Source organism: Arvicanthis niloticus, chromosome 12 (genome assembly GCF_011762505.2).
Source record: "Arvicanthis niloticus isolate mArvNil1 chromosome 12, mArvNil1.pat.X, whole genome shotgun sequence".
Classification (NCBI taxonomy): Eukaryota; Metazoa; Chordata; class Mammalia; order Rodentia; family Muridae; genus Arvicanthis; species Arvicanthis niloticus.
Window position 1 is genome coordinate 59,703,487 of NC_047669.1, and position 16,068 is coordinate 59,719,554.

Genomic DNA, 16,068 nt, shown 5'->3' on the forward strand with positions numbered 1-16,068 from the left:
CTTTTATAATAGCTTATTAATATGATATAAAAATATCTGGTTTTATCATGTTGACTATAGACATTAGTACATATTCTCAATGTTAGAGTAATGGTAAGAAACTCATGTGTTTAGTAACACCTTATCAAGTTCATAGTCAAAGGCTTTATTTTATTATAATTAGTAGTGGAATGTAGACATTGGGTCTTTTAGAGTCAACCAGGTTTATTGATTACTATAATATTTCACAATGTAAGTATGTTATATTCTTGCAATATCTTCAATAATTATCTTAAAATATTTCTCAATACAAAAAGCCAAAATAATGAAAAATATAATTAGAAACATGATAGAGACTCATTTGAGGCAGTTTATCATGTTAGCTTTAATCCAGTGGCAGTTGTATACAACTCTGCTAGAAGAAACAGCTCAGAAATCTGTCCATTTCTGTTACTAGTTGAGAAAGTATAAATGGAAAGTGTTGTGACTATATTTGCTTTGGAAAATTAGGAGACTCACTGAGTAAAACTAGGAGATAAGCACATAAAATACAGGGTATATCATTTTTTTTTAATGTTTAGGATACATTGGTTTTTAAAAGTACATGTAACTCTCCTCACCAAAAATTCAAAAATAAGATTTTTAAAAGAAATCATTGTGAAACTTTAGATGTGCTATTTAAAAATTCAGTAACCCTGATAATCTTAAATGTCAAAATACATTTTATTTTTATTGTGATATTTAAGCACAGCAATAAGACTTGACAGTTTTTCTGGAAGGAGAAAGTCATTTTTCCCCATGGGGAAAGTATTTTTGAAAATTTTATTGCTATAAAAAATTATCTTCTATTTATTTTCTAAAAACATCATCTTCTATTTGTAATGCTTTGCTTTACAAAATGGGCTGACTAACCTTAATTATTATTTACCATAAATAAAATATTTCAATACATGGTTTAGTTATTTTTCTTCTAAAATATAGCAACATAGCTTATACTATTACTTGAAGTTATACACAAAAAGAAAGTGAAGGGAAGAAATGAATAAACCTTTTTAATTGAATGAATTTTTGTAATGTGTATTGCATGCAACATAATGTATTTTATAATTAGCAGAGCTATAACTTAGATACAAAAATAAAGGAAAATTTTCAGGTGTTATTTGTAATCATGTGGGCTTCATGTGATTAATTCAGTAGTATTTGATATGTAGGTCTACACATATTCATAGTTATATATCATCTAGATTGTGCTCATATGTGGAAATACATATTAATATTTTGTGTTAAGTTGATTAGTTCCCAATTTTGAAGCATTTTATGGTTAAAGAAACAAGTGATATTATAGCAAGTATCATCACTATTACTATAGTCATAAAATCCAAATACTGTAATCACTTGAGGTGACTAGGACCCAAACACCTTACTGTGATGGCTGGTGAAATAGTTGTGTTAGTGTAACTGCCCTCAAGAGCCTCGCTTTCATGTACAGGTCTGGGTGCTCTAGGAATGTTCAACTCCTATGGAACTCTGGTATGTAATCTAGTGCTGCAAATGCACATAGGTGGAGAGCAGCAAAACACCTCTAGTGATGTCCCAAAACAGACTTTGACAAAACTCTGACACAAAAGCCTGCATTTCACAAAGTGATCTGCACCATATAGAGACACACTGTGTCATCAATTTTGTGTGTAGAAATATAAGGACATTTGTAAGATGATGGGATAATGAAGGTCCTATGTAGTTGATCATTCAAAAAATTATTTTAAAGTATGGAATGTGGGGGCACTTAAATGAACCAGCTTACTTACACATTAAAAGGTAAAAATGAACATTTAAATAATTACCATTAAAATAGTAAAGAACTTTTAAGTTATAATTAATTAAAATCTTTGCTCTTGTTTTGTTTTCTAGGCAATTAAATTAGAGTATTCAAGGCTGGTTAAGTTGGCCCAAGAAGATACCCCACCAGAAACAGATTATCGTTTACATCATGTCCTGGTCTACTTTATCCAGAACCAGGCGCCAAAGAAAATCATTGAGAAAACATTACTCGAACAATTTGGAGATAGAAATTTGAGTTTTGATGAAAGGTAATATAAAAACACAAAGCATATACTTCATGTGTTCATACTTTTCTTATTGTTCTGGTTTGGTTTGGTTTGGTTTGGTTTGGTTTGGTTTGGTTTGGTTTGGTTTGGTTTGGCTAATCTAAAGTGTAAGCCTTTGGTGTGTACAAATACTATAACAAATATAGCACACACCTATCTCTCATTAATTTCAGTGTTTGCTTTTCCATTTCTCTAAAATTTCTAGCTATGCCCTTTTAAAGTTTTACCAAGAAGTAATTTGAATAATTCAAATTATGAGTAAAGAAATCACTCCTCTATGGAAGAAAATGTGATTTTTCAGCATCTATACTGTGAGGATTTTAGGCTGGGTAATTTTATTGTCATGCTTCCATGTGGCTTATCAGATACAGCAACATCTCTAACCAATACTGAGAGCAGCCAGGCCCTTGGATTAGAAAGGCTTAAGCATCTACCTTATATTCCCAGTAGCCACTGGAAGCTGGAAGGTGAGCTTGTGTCTCTGTGACAACCCATAAAGAAAGTCTAGCCATGTATATAGAAAATAGGTATTGATAATTATTTGATATAAAAGATGACATAAAATAGTTAATTTTTTTCACCTGCAACCTTGTTTTGTCAGAATATGTTATAAAACTCCTAATGTTAATTTTTTTCTCGTTAGTCTGAATTTTATTTAAAAAAGTCTTCAGGTATAGAGTTTCAAGATACTAAATGTTACTTTTTTTTTCTGAGACACTTTATAATTATGATTGTCTTTTGGAACTCATTGTATAGACCAGGATGGCCTCAAACTCAACAGACATCTTAAATTTGATTTCTGAGTGCTGGAATTAAATTCATACACCTCTGTATCCAGCTCCTTCTTAATTCTTTAGAAAAATTATTTGTGTTTGTATACATTGTTAGGGTTTGGGGTCATGAAGGAGGTGAGACATGCCTCCCATGGTATATGTGTGAAGGTCAGAGGACTAGTCTAGGCACTTGTGAGGTCTGCTGATTGACTCTGACCAGGCTATCAAACCTTTGCTCCATCCCACTGTCACTTGTGAAGATTTTGTTTTTATGTGTTTGGTAATTCAGTTTTATGCAATATGCTTTTTATAGTTTTTATGGATTTTGTTTTTGATTTAGAAATGCCTTTCTTATATTTAAAGGTGTCACAACATAATGAAAGTTGCCCAAGCCAAATTGGAAATGATCAAACCTGAAGAAGTGAACTTGGAGGAATATGAGGTAGTGTGCTTTTGGGAAGTACTGACCTCTAGTTGGCACATTCCATATGTCATAAAGAAGCATAGGACTAAATGTTTTTTAAAAAACTCTGGTTTTTATGTTTATAAGTACTCTTGTATTTCATAAACTGGTTTTCAGGTACTTCTATAGATAGTTTTTTTTAGCTTAAAAAGTACAATTTATTGCATTAATGTTGAAATTGCAAAGACTTATCAAGAGCTTACTGAACATTCTTCTAAGCAATGCAGGTGTATTGACTAATTTAATCCAGATATTAGCCTCTAATCCCATGGAACAATGGCACAAAGTGGTCTTCATACCTCCACACAATTACCCTGTTCAGCATGTCTCTCTCTTCCCCGTAGCCAACACACACACACACACACACACACACACACACACACACACACACACACATACACGCACACACACACTTTTAAGAGAATGTTTAAAAAACAGCCAGATGTGATAGTACATGCTTTTTATTTATTAGTTATTTTATTATTACTGGTCTGTACATGAGCACAGGGGACACAGGAAGGGGAAATGAAATGGCTGAAGGTTTCACAGGTAGGAGTTTACAGCTCTAGGACAACAGAACAGACTTACAAGTTTAGCTGCCATTCTATCTACACTGATTATTTGCTATGTTTTCTACTTTCCTGTTGTTCCATCATACGTGTTAAAGAGATGTTAGACAATCATTGTAGCCATCACATGCCGCCTGAAATTGTGATTCTCAGACAGTGCTGTCTATGAGTATGCACATGCACACTTGTATTGTGGCTTATCAGATTTGTCTCAGTGCGTACACAAAATCCTTTATTAACATTGGTTTGAATATATAGATTTTAACTGACCAAATTCAAAATGTAGTATCTATTTATGCTTTTAAAATTACGTTTGAAAATTTACTTTTGTGTGTCTTTCATTAATCTTTGGTTTTATTTACAAACTTTTAATTTGCTGCTTAGAGTTTCTAAGGCAACTCCACAATAGGTAACATGGTCTTTGTGAAGATAAATTAATAGTAAAAATTATGACTTGAAAGAATTAAATTTCTGTGTACAGTGAAGGCCATGTAGAGAACATCCTTCTCCTCTTCATTTGATCATCGGGATGGAGCCAGAACAAGTTTACAAGTTTTGCTGGAACTTTTTAAAAATAAATCCTATATTGAATTTTTATTTTTTGGATATTTATTAAACATTCTTTTAAAAATAGGGGGTGTTGTTGCTGCTGCTCTTTGTTTGCCTTGAGTATTCCTGCCTACTATTGTTTGTGGGATAAGGAGGCTTACTTTTCACATATGTCAACAGAGTACTTGGCAACACATTTAAAATTCCCCCATATTTAATAATAATAACTAAGTGAACTATGACATTTTTTTTTTTATTTCCTTAAAATTCTGTATCTAGCAACAACTTTGAATTCTGGACAGAACTGTATCAATAGAATGCTCTTCTCTGTACTATTGTAATATTAGTAAATTTTATATTGAAGAATGTTTTATGGGAAGAAAAAAAATAACCATCTGATCACCCTGCCATTTTATTATTTTATATCTTATATTCTTAACCTTCTGGTAATATTAATTTCTCAACCATGACTAAATGCCTGATAAATATTATTATTATCACTATAATTATTATTATACTAAAAAGTAGTGTGCTAAGTTATTTAAATTTTACACTTATTTCTTTTCATTTGCATAACTATCAGAACAGTACATTGTTTTATATTCTCATCATAGTTTTACTCTTTTCACTTTCATATTTTTATATATAGGAGTGGCATGCAGAGTATAAGAAATTCAGAGAAACAACTATGTATCTCATAATTGGATTAGAAAACTTTCAGAGAGAAAGGTAAGACAGAGAAAACAAATACGGAAAAAAAATTTGTTTTTATCATTAATTCTATTCAGTAATTGACATCTGATGCAAAATATGTACAATACATTTTAATAAAAGTTTTAGTCCAAAATAATTTTAAATTAATAGAATATTGCGAATTTAATACAATATTAAATACTCTCACGATAAAATATATTTTGTTTTTACTCTAAATTCAAAATGTTGGCATTTGTGTTTTTATTATTCATAGTTTCTTTTTGAATTTAGTTCAAATTTGTTCTGCAGTAGTTTCACACATGTATGCATTGCTTGTTCATGATCATATTGACCCCACCCTCTCCCATCTCATTCCCTGACCTCTGCAACTCCTCCCCACCAAGTTCTCTCAAGCATTCATATCTATTCTTCTCTGGTTGTTTTCCTTGCCCACTGAATTGACCAGGACTGAGTTTAAACATTGTTTATTATGACCATGAGTTTGGCTATGTGTGTAAGAGCCTAGTGGAATATAATTGAAAGTTTTATATGAAACCCATTCATAAAATATGGGCAACAAAGGGGCCTAGCATATATAACTAGTTATATTTCACAATGAACCTGGGACATTAGTGGTTATTCTATTCCTATATGAGTTTGACTTACATCAGAGGCCAGTCTTGTGTCTTCATCTGAATCCCCAGGTACCATAAAGAGGGCATTTGTGATAGAAAGGTATTCAGTGATAGTGTCTTTGCCTACTATACACAAGGCCAAAGGTTTAATCCCATTGCACACTCACAAAAAAAAAAAAAAAAACTGTTTTTTTAAAACTTCCAAATAATACATACATTTTAAATTGAAGAGAATTTTAAAATTTCAATGTATTTAACTATAAAATTCTTATTTTAACTTTCTTTTTTAAGTTGAAAATAGATTTTTAAAATAATTTAATTATCAGTTCCCCTCCCCATACCCTTCACACTTTCCCACCCACTCACACCCCTTCTTCCTTTTGTTATAATACAGAGTCATCTAAAAATAATAAAATAAAAAAGTATTTTAAATCTTATTACAAAACATTTTAATGTACTTTTCATTTCTGTTATTTGCTAGTTTATATTCATTTCTCCATATATTACATAAATGTTGGTCCTAAGTCAAAGTATCAAACGCCAGTACACAAAGACACAAAAGGACCATTGACTATTGCAGCTGGGGCCATTCTCCCATGTTCTTTTACTTCTTTTGTTTTACTTGCCTACCTTCAGGATTTGCTCTTGTTACAAAGGTGTATTTGTTCACTTGATGGACTTATTCTGTTATAGGAAACAGACATTGACGTATCTACCTAGATTGTTTTGTAACTGGAGATTGCTTTATAATACTGAAATACTAATATTGTGTGTTTATTTTAAGTTATATAGACTCCTTGCTGTTCCTTATCTGTGCTTACCAGAATAACAAAGAGCTCTTGTCCAAGGGTCCATACCGAGGGCACGACGGGGAGCTGATATCACATTACAGAAGAGAGTGTTTACTGGTGAGTATAAACTGCGTGGGTTTGCACGTTCCTTCTGTTAGACACATTCCACAGGTTTGCACATAGGTAATTGATTGTAAATGCTGTCAGATAAAAATCATAATGATGTCTGCATAAAGTGGTTTTTAAGGAAAAAAAATACTGCTTTTCTTGTATTTCCAGATTTTATCATTCTATTTCCACTCGCCTTTTCCTGTAAAAGGAGGACTCGGTCATGAAGAAAGATACTCTATACAGCAAACAATTAGTTTCCTGAGAGTAGTAAATCATACTTAGCTTGCAAAATTTCACTGAACACATTACCTTCTATTTAGTCTCTCTAAAATATTATTATTATTATTGATGATATTAAACTGACTTTGAAAACATTTTTATCTACATCACCTAACTTTACATCTGTAGAGACTTTGATAATGCACACTAAATCAGCTAGCTCTCCCATATGAAATTACAGATTCCCCTAAAATTTATTTGATTACATTTAACTCACTATTTGCTGCCAGTATTACCCCCATCTATAGTGTAAACCTCTAAGTGATATGAAAAAAAAAAAAAAAAAAAAAAACACCTCTCTAGTTCTGTTATATGCATTAAATGTAAGAATTTTTAAGTGAATCTTTTGATGAAATTTTTTTTTTGGAAATTAGAACTATTCTGTTTACATCAGTTTTAGTGTGAAGTGTTGTCTTTACAGGTTTCAATGAGACAATTGAAAGATAATAATTTTATTTTCTTTTTCTATTGTCTTTGTTATCTACAAAGCTTTTTCAGAGAGGTGTGTGTTTGTTGTATATATTGGTTTCATTGTACCCAATTGCTATTTGTTCTGATACTGTCTGAACATATTGATCATGTTGCCTCCAGTATGATCGTGTTCAGGTACTCCATTCTTCACTGTAAGATGAAGCAAAATGTGTTCTTTTTCTCTCATTCCATTAAGAAATTAAATGAGCAAGCGGCAGAGCTGTTCGAGTCTGGAGAGGACCGAGAAGTGAGCAACGGCTTAATTATTATGAATGAGTTCATCGTTCCCTTTCTGCCCTTGTTGCTGGTGGATGAAATGGAAGAGAAGGACATCCTTGCCGTGGAGGACATGAGGAATCGCTGGTGTTCGTACCTGGGGCAAGAAATGGAATGTAAGTTTGAGCAATGCTGTTAGGCCCGTGGGATGGGCACAGCAGCAGAGGAGGCCCTTTGTCATCTTTGGCCTCCTTTGATATCCTGAAGCTCTTCCTCCTTCACACTGTGGCCCCTTCCCTCCTTTACAAGCTAGGATGTGCACGTTTCTGTTGCCATGTACCTTAAAAAGCAAACGACAAAAGCAAAACTCAGATCCCCAAAATGGACGTAATTTCATGTGCTTGAAAGAGATTCCTCTCCTCTAAGAAGCCTACAGAGGCGCTCCTCTCCCTTCTCTGTTGAGATAAATCTATTTGTATTTGCAGCGAACCTCCAAGAAAAGCTGACGGATTTTCTGCCAAAACTGCTGGATTGTTCTACAGAGATTAAAGGTTTCCACGAGCCACCAAAGTTACCTTCCTATTCTGCGCATGAACTCTGTGAGCGATTCGCCCGAATCATGCTGTCCCTCAGTCGTACCCCTGCTGATGGAAGATAAACTGCCCGGACATCCCGCGGTCACCATAGAAACTCTGTTCTCTCACCCCGGCTTCCTGCCGCGGGGATTGCTTGCTGCTGCTAGAGTTTTTAACTTTTTATTTTAATAACTGCAAAAGACAAAACGACTATGCCGACCTTAGCCAAGACTGCAAACAATAAACCTGAGACTCGCATGGCATTCACCTTCTTTTATCCGAAACCGATGTATAATTACAAATGAATTGATTTCTTGTGGCAAAACTATGCTTTTGCTGCCTTCTACTGCAGTATTGCCTCTCAGTTTTCTTTACGAACAGCTTTCCATTTAGTCTGGAACTTCCACGACTAAGCCATTAAGTGTCCAGCACTGTGTATGATACATAATATTTGGTAGCTTGTAAATGAAATCAAAGAATAAAGTTTTATTTATGGCTACCTATGTGTTTGTAAGCAGGTATATTGTATAATGGTGTGTATTTTAGTTATATACATGAGTTTAGTCATGGGGTTGGCACTGGGTGATGCATACAATAATAGCCCTTTTGTGTTAGTATAATAATGGAAACCATATTGAAAATGTACTAAGTATTTAGCACTTCAGTGTGTCTATATCAACTGAGTTCTTGGACCTAAACATGTTATGTTCAGTCAGATTTCACTAAAGTGAGTGACTGGGTTTTAAGTCAAGCTGCAGTGAAACTTTTAACCTTTACTTAGATTAAACGTTTGTTCTTTTATGTATGTGTAAATAATACAAGGTGATCATTTCAAGAGAAACCTGAAAAAGTACTTGAATAAGGGCTATTGTGAAATTTAAAAAGAAAAAAAATGTGCACATATACACACATACATGCACATACATGTATTCTTCATAATGGAGGGCAATGTTTTTCATTATATAATTATTCTATTTTTGTAAATTATATACTTCTTTAAATGAGAAATGTCCTCTACTAATCAATGCTGTGAAATGAAATTGATACTGTTCACCTAGAAATTATAAGAATCTTAACTTTTTATTTGCCTCTTTTTTTTTCCAAAAAAGGTAAAAGACGTAGACTATTTTATGAATGGAACTACTGTTTTAAGATCAATGAAGTGATGTTGTGAATGAAAAATCTAGATTCATGCTTTAAAGGTAATCATGTTACCACCAATCTATTTTTGAATTTATAAAAATTCTTTATAACTGATACTTTGTTAGCATAGTAAAATATATCCTTATGCCGTGTGTCTATTGTTTGTTGTAGCGTCACCAAACATACACTCTACACGTGCAGCAGCACAGCCAGGGCTTCTCAACCTTCCAAATGGCTCTGACCCTTTAACACAGTTCCTGATGTTGTGGTGACCCTCAGCCATAAAATTGTCTTGTTGCTACTTCATAACTAGATTTTTGCTACTGCTGTGAACTGTAATATCTGATATGAAGGATATCGTAGGTATGAAGGTAAGGGGGTCGTGACCCACAGGTTGACAGCCGCTGCACGAGAGGAAGCTAACGCAATCACTTCTGTGATAATTTTGCAAAGGGAGTGTTGTGCAGTGAGGCAGCCAGGAGGAATCATGTAGGACTTGGCCTGTGTAAAATGAGGTGTTGCGTATTGTGGGTTATCAAAGTGTGTTTGTCTTTAGAGTCTTTATCCTTTTAAAAGTCTAGAAACTTCTCACTGTTGTTGCCACTTTGCTAGTTATCAGACATGTTATGATATCCTATCAAAATGGCGAACTGCTTTATATTAATGCATGCAATTGCCTGCCAGGGTACAAAGGAGTCCAATACTAGGTGGAAGACATTATTCTGTCAAGAAGCACATCCAGCGAATTATATGGTTCTTATGCCTAAGGTAAGTGATAGTATATTTAGTTTATAAGAAACTAGCTCATGAGCCTGTGGGACAGCTCAGTGGGTAAAGGAATTTGCCATCAAGCCTCGTGATCTGAGTTTGGTATGGAGACCCACAGAGTGTCTAGAGAGCACTGACTCCCACCGGTTATGGGACACACACACAGATGTGCCTGCACTAAACAATAATAAAACATAATTTTACAAGCAAGTTCATTGATTTCTAGGATTGAATCTGAAATAACTTAGTTATATATGAACATTATCTATACCTGGGCATTCAACATGTTTTCTTGGGGCCATTTACTCGGTTTTCAAGGTTTAGGTCATTGAAATTTCTTTTATGTTGTTTGTTGAGTTTTAAGTATAACTTGTAGCTTTGATTTAAGAGATGGAGCCTCAGAGAACCGTTGCCTATGGTAGGGTTAACATTCAAACATTGTCACTTTGGTTGCTGTGAGGATTCCTACTCCCCTCTTACATTTTGAAATATTCAGGGTAGAAGTCAGTTAAGGAAGAACCTACGACTTAAATATACATGGCTTAAGGGGACCAGAAACCATGAATGAACCTAAGATATTCTGGCAGTATCTCATTCCTTAAATTCCATGTTAGCATGTATTTAAAGGGTACTAGTTTTAAAGAAGATTGCGCCAAAGCACTGTTTAACCCGTCTGGTATCATGTTAGGACTAAAATTTCTTGAGCTCCATCTCATAACTATGATTCAAAACCACCCAGGGCTGTGGTAGAGTTTTGATATGTGGAGAAGTTGATGAGCTGTCCAATGTTGTAACCTGTCAGCAGCATTTCCTGGATCTTACTATTCTGTTGCTTTCACTCTCTTCTGATTCTGTATTCTCTCTTCCTAGCTTCTTCACTAGTAGTTTCAAAGAAGTGATCCTTTTTTGTTTCATTTTAAATATTACTGAAAATAATATGAATTTCCTCTACACTTGATTCTTCAGGAGTTCAGTGTCTTTGCTTTTGTATTAAACTTACTGACTTGCCTCTAGGTTCTACACTTATCCCCCAAAATAAAAAAAAAAAATAGACTGCTTTAGGGTGATGCATTATTCTTCTTATATTTTGTTTTTCATTTTTATTTATATTGTTAGGTAAATTAAATGTTCTTTGCTATGGCCATGATCCAACTTTCCCCAGAGCATGTATATCGACTTTCTGGGGCCATGAAACAAAGCATGGCAAAGCTATTTACTCTCATAGGGTTGGAAGCTTCAAGTTCAAGATTAAGAGGTTGCTTAGTTGGTTTTTTGGGGGGGTGGGGTGGGGATACTGTGTCCTCTGTACCAGTGTTCTCTGCCCCAGCATGGCCTTTTCTTTGTACACACACATCTCAGGTTTCCCTACATCAAGGACTGTACTCATGCTGGCTCTCTTTGTTTTACCCATAGTAGTCTCAAATCTTTGAGTTCGCCTTTAAAAAAGGTTTTTACTCTATTTATTTATTCTCCAGCAGTATTAACTTATGCATCAGGAATAATATATAAGGAACTATTTTTAATTATTTAAGTGCTGTTGTTATATTATTTTGAGACAGGCTCTCCTACTAACAAGCTCTAGCACTCTGTATAGCCCAGGATGTCGCTCTATTCATGAACCCTCTTCTCCAGCTCCTTATCTTTGTATTATTAAAATACTTCTTAGGTGACAACTGGCTCAATACACAACATTAGATAGCTGTTCCACAAATTTTTTTATTGTTGTTTGATTGATTTTAATTCTACATTGACAGACTGGGTAATTAAGAAATGTGGATCAGTTAGATTTTTGCATTATTGCCTTTCAGTGGGACAACAGAGCCTGAAAATTTCTTATTTTCCCTAGACAGAAAGCAGACCTATTTTGCTGTTTCACTTGAAGCTGACACTGCATATAGAGGGTCCCCAGCACTTAATTTATTGTCCCCCACCGATTTTTTTTCAGTTTGTTGGTGTTAGTTACTGTTGCCCTGCTTCTCAAGGTCTGTGATGTCCTAAAACATTTCTTCAATTGACTCCCTCCCTACCTATATTCTTTATAACTCATAAGTTAATGATTTCTGACTAAAAACAACTCTTGGTGTTAGACTGGTCTACTGCTATTGTGTGTCTTAAGATATCTGGATATTTCAGACAAGATAGGCATGTTCATGGCGGTAAAGCTGTAGATATCTCTGGATATTTCAAAGGCACATTAATCATGCACATCCAAATTAAACTCCTCATTGTTCCATAGATCTCATGCTCTTATATGCCTCAGTGAAGAATATAAATATAGAAATCCAGAACTTTTTTTAAAAAATATTCTATCAGTCTTCACTAATGCCAGATGTCGTCAAGGGAGTTTTTGAATCTCATGGCTATAGCCCATTGGACCTTCCAGCTCTGCCGTCGGACTATTGGATTTATTGAAGAGTAGCCTCCTGTCCTGGCTTTTGCCCCTACAATCCACCTTTCACACTGCCGACTCGGTGACCTTCCTATGGAGCTGCATTCATGTGTGTGTTTTCTGTGGTAGGACTGGACTGCTCTAGAGAGAGATGATGATTTTTTATACCTCAAGTACCTGCTAAAATATCTTCTTCACTTTTGTATCTTTCTAACTCTCAAGTCATTGAATCAATAATGTGTTTGCCTTTAGTTACTTTAAAAGACTATCACTTAGTCACTCTGACCGTATTTCAAATACGCAGTAATCTCAGATGATTCATTGCTACTATATAATTTTTTACTATGTTCTCATTTGAATGATGCTGAGTCAGCTCCCTAGTATTGCTGGACTGTCTCTGACCCACCTGTCTCAATAATAACCCAGAGACTTACTATTATTTATTATAGCTTAGCCATTAGCTGGCTACCCCCTAGCTAGCTCTAACCTGACTTATCCCAGTTCTTGTCTGCCACATGGCCTGTTGCCTCTCATTTAGCCCTGGTTTCTATTCTTTCATCTCTGTGTCTCAATGGCAAAATCCCCCATGTCTAATTCTTCCCCAGAGTTCCTATCTCAGCCCAGAAGACTTGCCTTTCCTCTTTGCCCAGCTGTTATCTATCAGATCATTATTAAGCCAATCAGAAGTTGATAGAGGTGTTAAATTTACAAAATATTCAGGCAGGCAATTAGCCAAAAAAAAAAAATAACAATACCAATCCAGCCAGCATTCAGTTTTCTGCCTGTATGGAAATCAACATTTGAATAATACAAAGACAACCTTTACAAGGTGCAGAAAAAGATTATCCCAACACCTTACTTATATGGACATTTCATTTTTAAAACAATATTTCTTTGTCAAGCATATTTAGAGATCTCAATCAGAACACATTAGGTTTCAATATTGATTTCTATTTTGGTTCTGGCATAAACTAGTTTACTGTCTGATCTTTAGGTACCAACTCTAGCCACATGGGTGATGAAGGAATGTCAGACTAGCTGTGAATCAACTGTAAGTACCTTGACTTGAGAATGTAATCAGAAATCCAAATGCAGGGTACATTTCATCGTCTTAAGAGCAGGGAGGCACAAACGTCAGAACAACAGAGCATCAACAAGTCAGCTTGACACTGATGTTCAGTTCTGCTAGGAAACTCACAACTGGACTGTTTGGATACATCATTTGGATAGTTCCAGAAGTCCTGTAAGTTGTTCAAAACTACAATGAAAACTATGTTTTTAGTTCAACATTGATAGAATCAGCAACGAAGTAAAGAAAATAGTCTTGGTTTTCCTACCTTCCAACTTGCCTCTAGCACTAATTGGCAAAACCTGAAATGAAATGAAGGGAGCATTGAAATAAGTTGGGTTGAGGACGGGAGCTTAGAGGTCCAGCCTCGGCATCCAGAGCCGAGAGCAGATGGGCACAGTTATAGCTCAGATAAAATAGTAAAGAACTATACACTGGTTCCCTTTAAAGATCTTTTTAATACAGATATTGACTTCTAAACCTGTATGTAGGGACTTGTGTATTATCTCTGGGTCTTAAAGTGTACTTGTGATTGAAACCTTTTTCTGTATAAGTCTCTGTGTTTCTGTCTGTCTGTCTCTCTCTGTCTCTCTCTCTCTGTGTGTGTGTGTGTTTGTGTGTGTGTGTGTGTGTTTTATTGCATTTGTATGTGTATAGTTTTTGTCTGAAACCACAGTGGAACATTATGTGCATACTCAGGAATGTAAGACCATACATACATAATACATACATACATACATACATACATACATACATACATACAGATACACATACACACGGAGAGCCAACATGTTCAACACTTAAGATTAGTGATGTCTACATCATTGTCCCAGGCTAAGAACAAAGCAGAAACCAGAAAGAGGTTAATAAGTAAGCAATCAATAAAAGAAAGAAAATAAAATAGATTGTGGCAGGTCAGACTGGCTGGTGGAGCTGGACAAGAACATGGAGCCGGCTGCTGTGTGTTAGGCTGCTTGTGCCTCTGATAGACTTTTACATGAGAACTGCTTTCTGTCCAGAATGATTTATGCCTTGGGCAACAAAGATGACTGACTCTGTCTTTAAGACCAACCAGAGGGAGACTTAACCACGTTTTATTATTGTTGGCTTTAACTTTGTCATCAGTTAAGTCTGTTCTGAAACCTCAAACTCAGGGAGGTTGCTTTACACGGGAAAAATATTTACATTTGTTATTGTCAGTTTACCCTTGAGCTTTGGGTCAACTATAATCTGGAAGGATTTAGCAGCCTGAGCAGAATTTTAAAAAAACAAACAAAACAAACACCAGACCAAAGCCCAAATCTGCTTTATTGTTTGATTTTTATTGAAATGATAGCAGTATCAAACACTTCAAGGACTATTCACTGAGAGGTTAGGGCTCAAAAAAACTAAGGTCCATCTGAGAATGTGGCCCCAGCAATTTGCAAAGTGCTTGCCTGCTCCACCATGATTCCATGAACGCTTCATAATAGATGGAGATATATTTCCAAGGAAATCCACATGTGATCTGTTTCTTACTGCTGAAATATATCTGGTATACAGAATACACTGCTGTATATATTATGGACATGTGATGGAGACTACTATGCGTGTCTGCTTTGGGTGCATTTGTCTTGTTCGTTTCGAAATGTGTGACTTGTGTCTGGATCACCACGTCTAGACTACAGCAGGTCTTCTGTTCCATTTGACACTGTTCCCCACAGCACCATGGTGACCATTTCTCTCTGACATTAAGTAACACACAATACTATTGTTATTTAATATTTTCCAATGATGGACGAGAAGTTTTGATGTCTAGTGGCATGATTTGACTACGTTAGTGCTTCACTACTCACTGTTTTCTTCTTTTTGCTGTTCATGCTTATTTGTAGAAGTACATTTTAGGAATCATTGATCCTTTATTTTACATTGCAAATAGTCTTTATAACAGCCCTTATAAACTTCTTTATTGTCCCTTTATATCTGCTTTCATTTCTATGCAATCAAATCTGTTGATCTCTTTTACATTTTCTGCCTTTGGAATAATGTTGAGAAGGACCTTTCCCTGGACAGAAATATAAAAGTACCAGTGTATCTTCTGATGTTCTCTAATTTCATTTTGTGTCTATTTTTAGTGCATTTGGCAATTAAATGACTTTAAGCCTTTCTGCCTATGATAATTTTCACAGTATAATTTCTAAAGTAAATTTTATATTTGATATTTATAAACACCTCAGCTCCATTCATCTTCTTGTCTGAACAGATATCATTTTTAACTGCATTACTATTGTTTTATGTTTTAACATTGATTTAAAATATTGTAATTATACATTTTTTTCATAGTTCAGACTTCACTATTTTTTTGTTTTGTTTTTTTGGGTTTGTTTTGTTTTGTTTTGTTTTGAGACAGGGTTTCTCTGTGTAGCCCTGGCTGTGCTGGAACTTACTCTGTAGACCAGGCTGGCCTTGACCTCAGAAATCCACCTGCTTCTGCCTCCCAAATGCTGG

General features: G+C 35.0%; 1 protein-coding gene across 2 annotated transcripts in view; it reads left to right on the plus strand.

Moving 5' to 3' along the window:
- Usp25 (ubiquitin specific peptidase 25) overlaps window positions 1-9,500 on the plus strand; it is a 106,906-nt gene extending 97,406 nt beyond the window's left edge. Inside the window, exons 21-26 of one of the 2 annotated variants that reach the window (XM_034515113.2) lie at window positions 1,891-2,069; window positions 3,224-3,302; window positions 5,091-5,170; window positions 6,554-6,677; window positions 7,618-7,813; window positions 8,123-8,420. In XM_034515113.2, coding sequence (XP_034371004.1) covers window positions 1,891-2,069; window positions 3,224-3,302; window positions 5,091-5,170; window positions 6,554-6,677; window positions 7,618-7,813; window positions 8,123-8,295 — 831 coding nt within the window. In that variant the 3' untranslated portion in view covers window positions 8,296-8,420. Of the gene's footprint in view, window positions 1-1,890; window positions 2,070-3,223; window positions 3,303-5,090; window positions 5,171-6,553; window positions 6,678-7,617; window positions 7,814-8,122 lie in introns of both variants that reach the window. The other variant, XM_034515112.2, reaches the window with a different exon arrangement.
- Window positions 9,501-16,068: the final 6,568 nt, after the last annotated feature.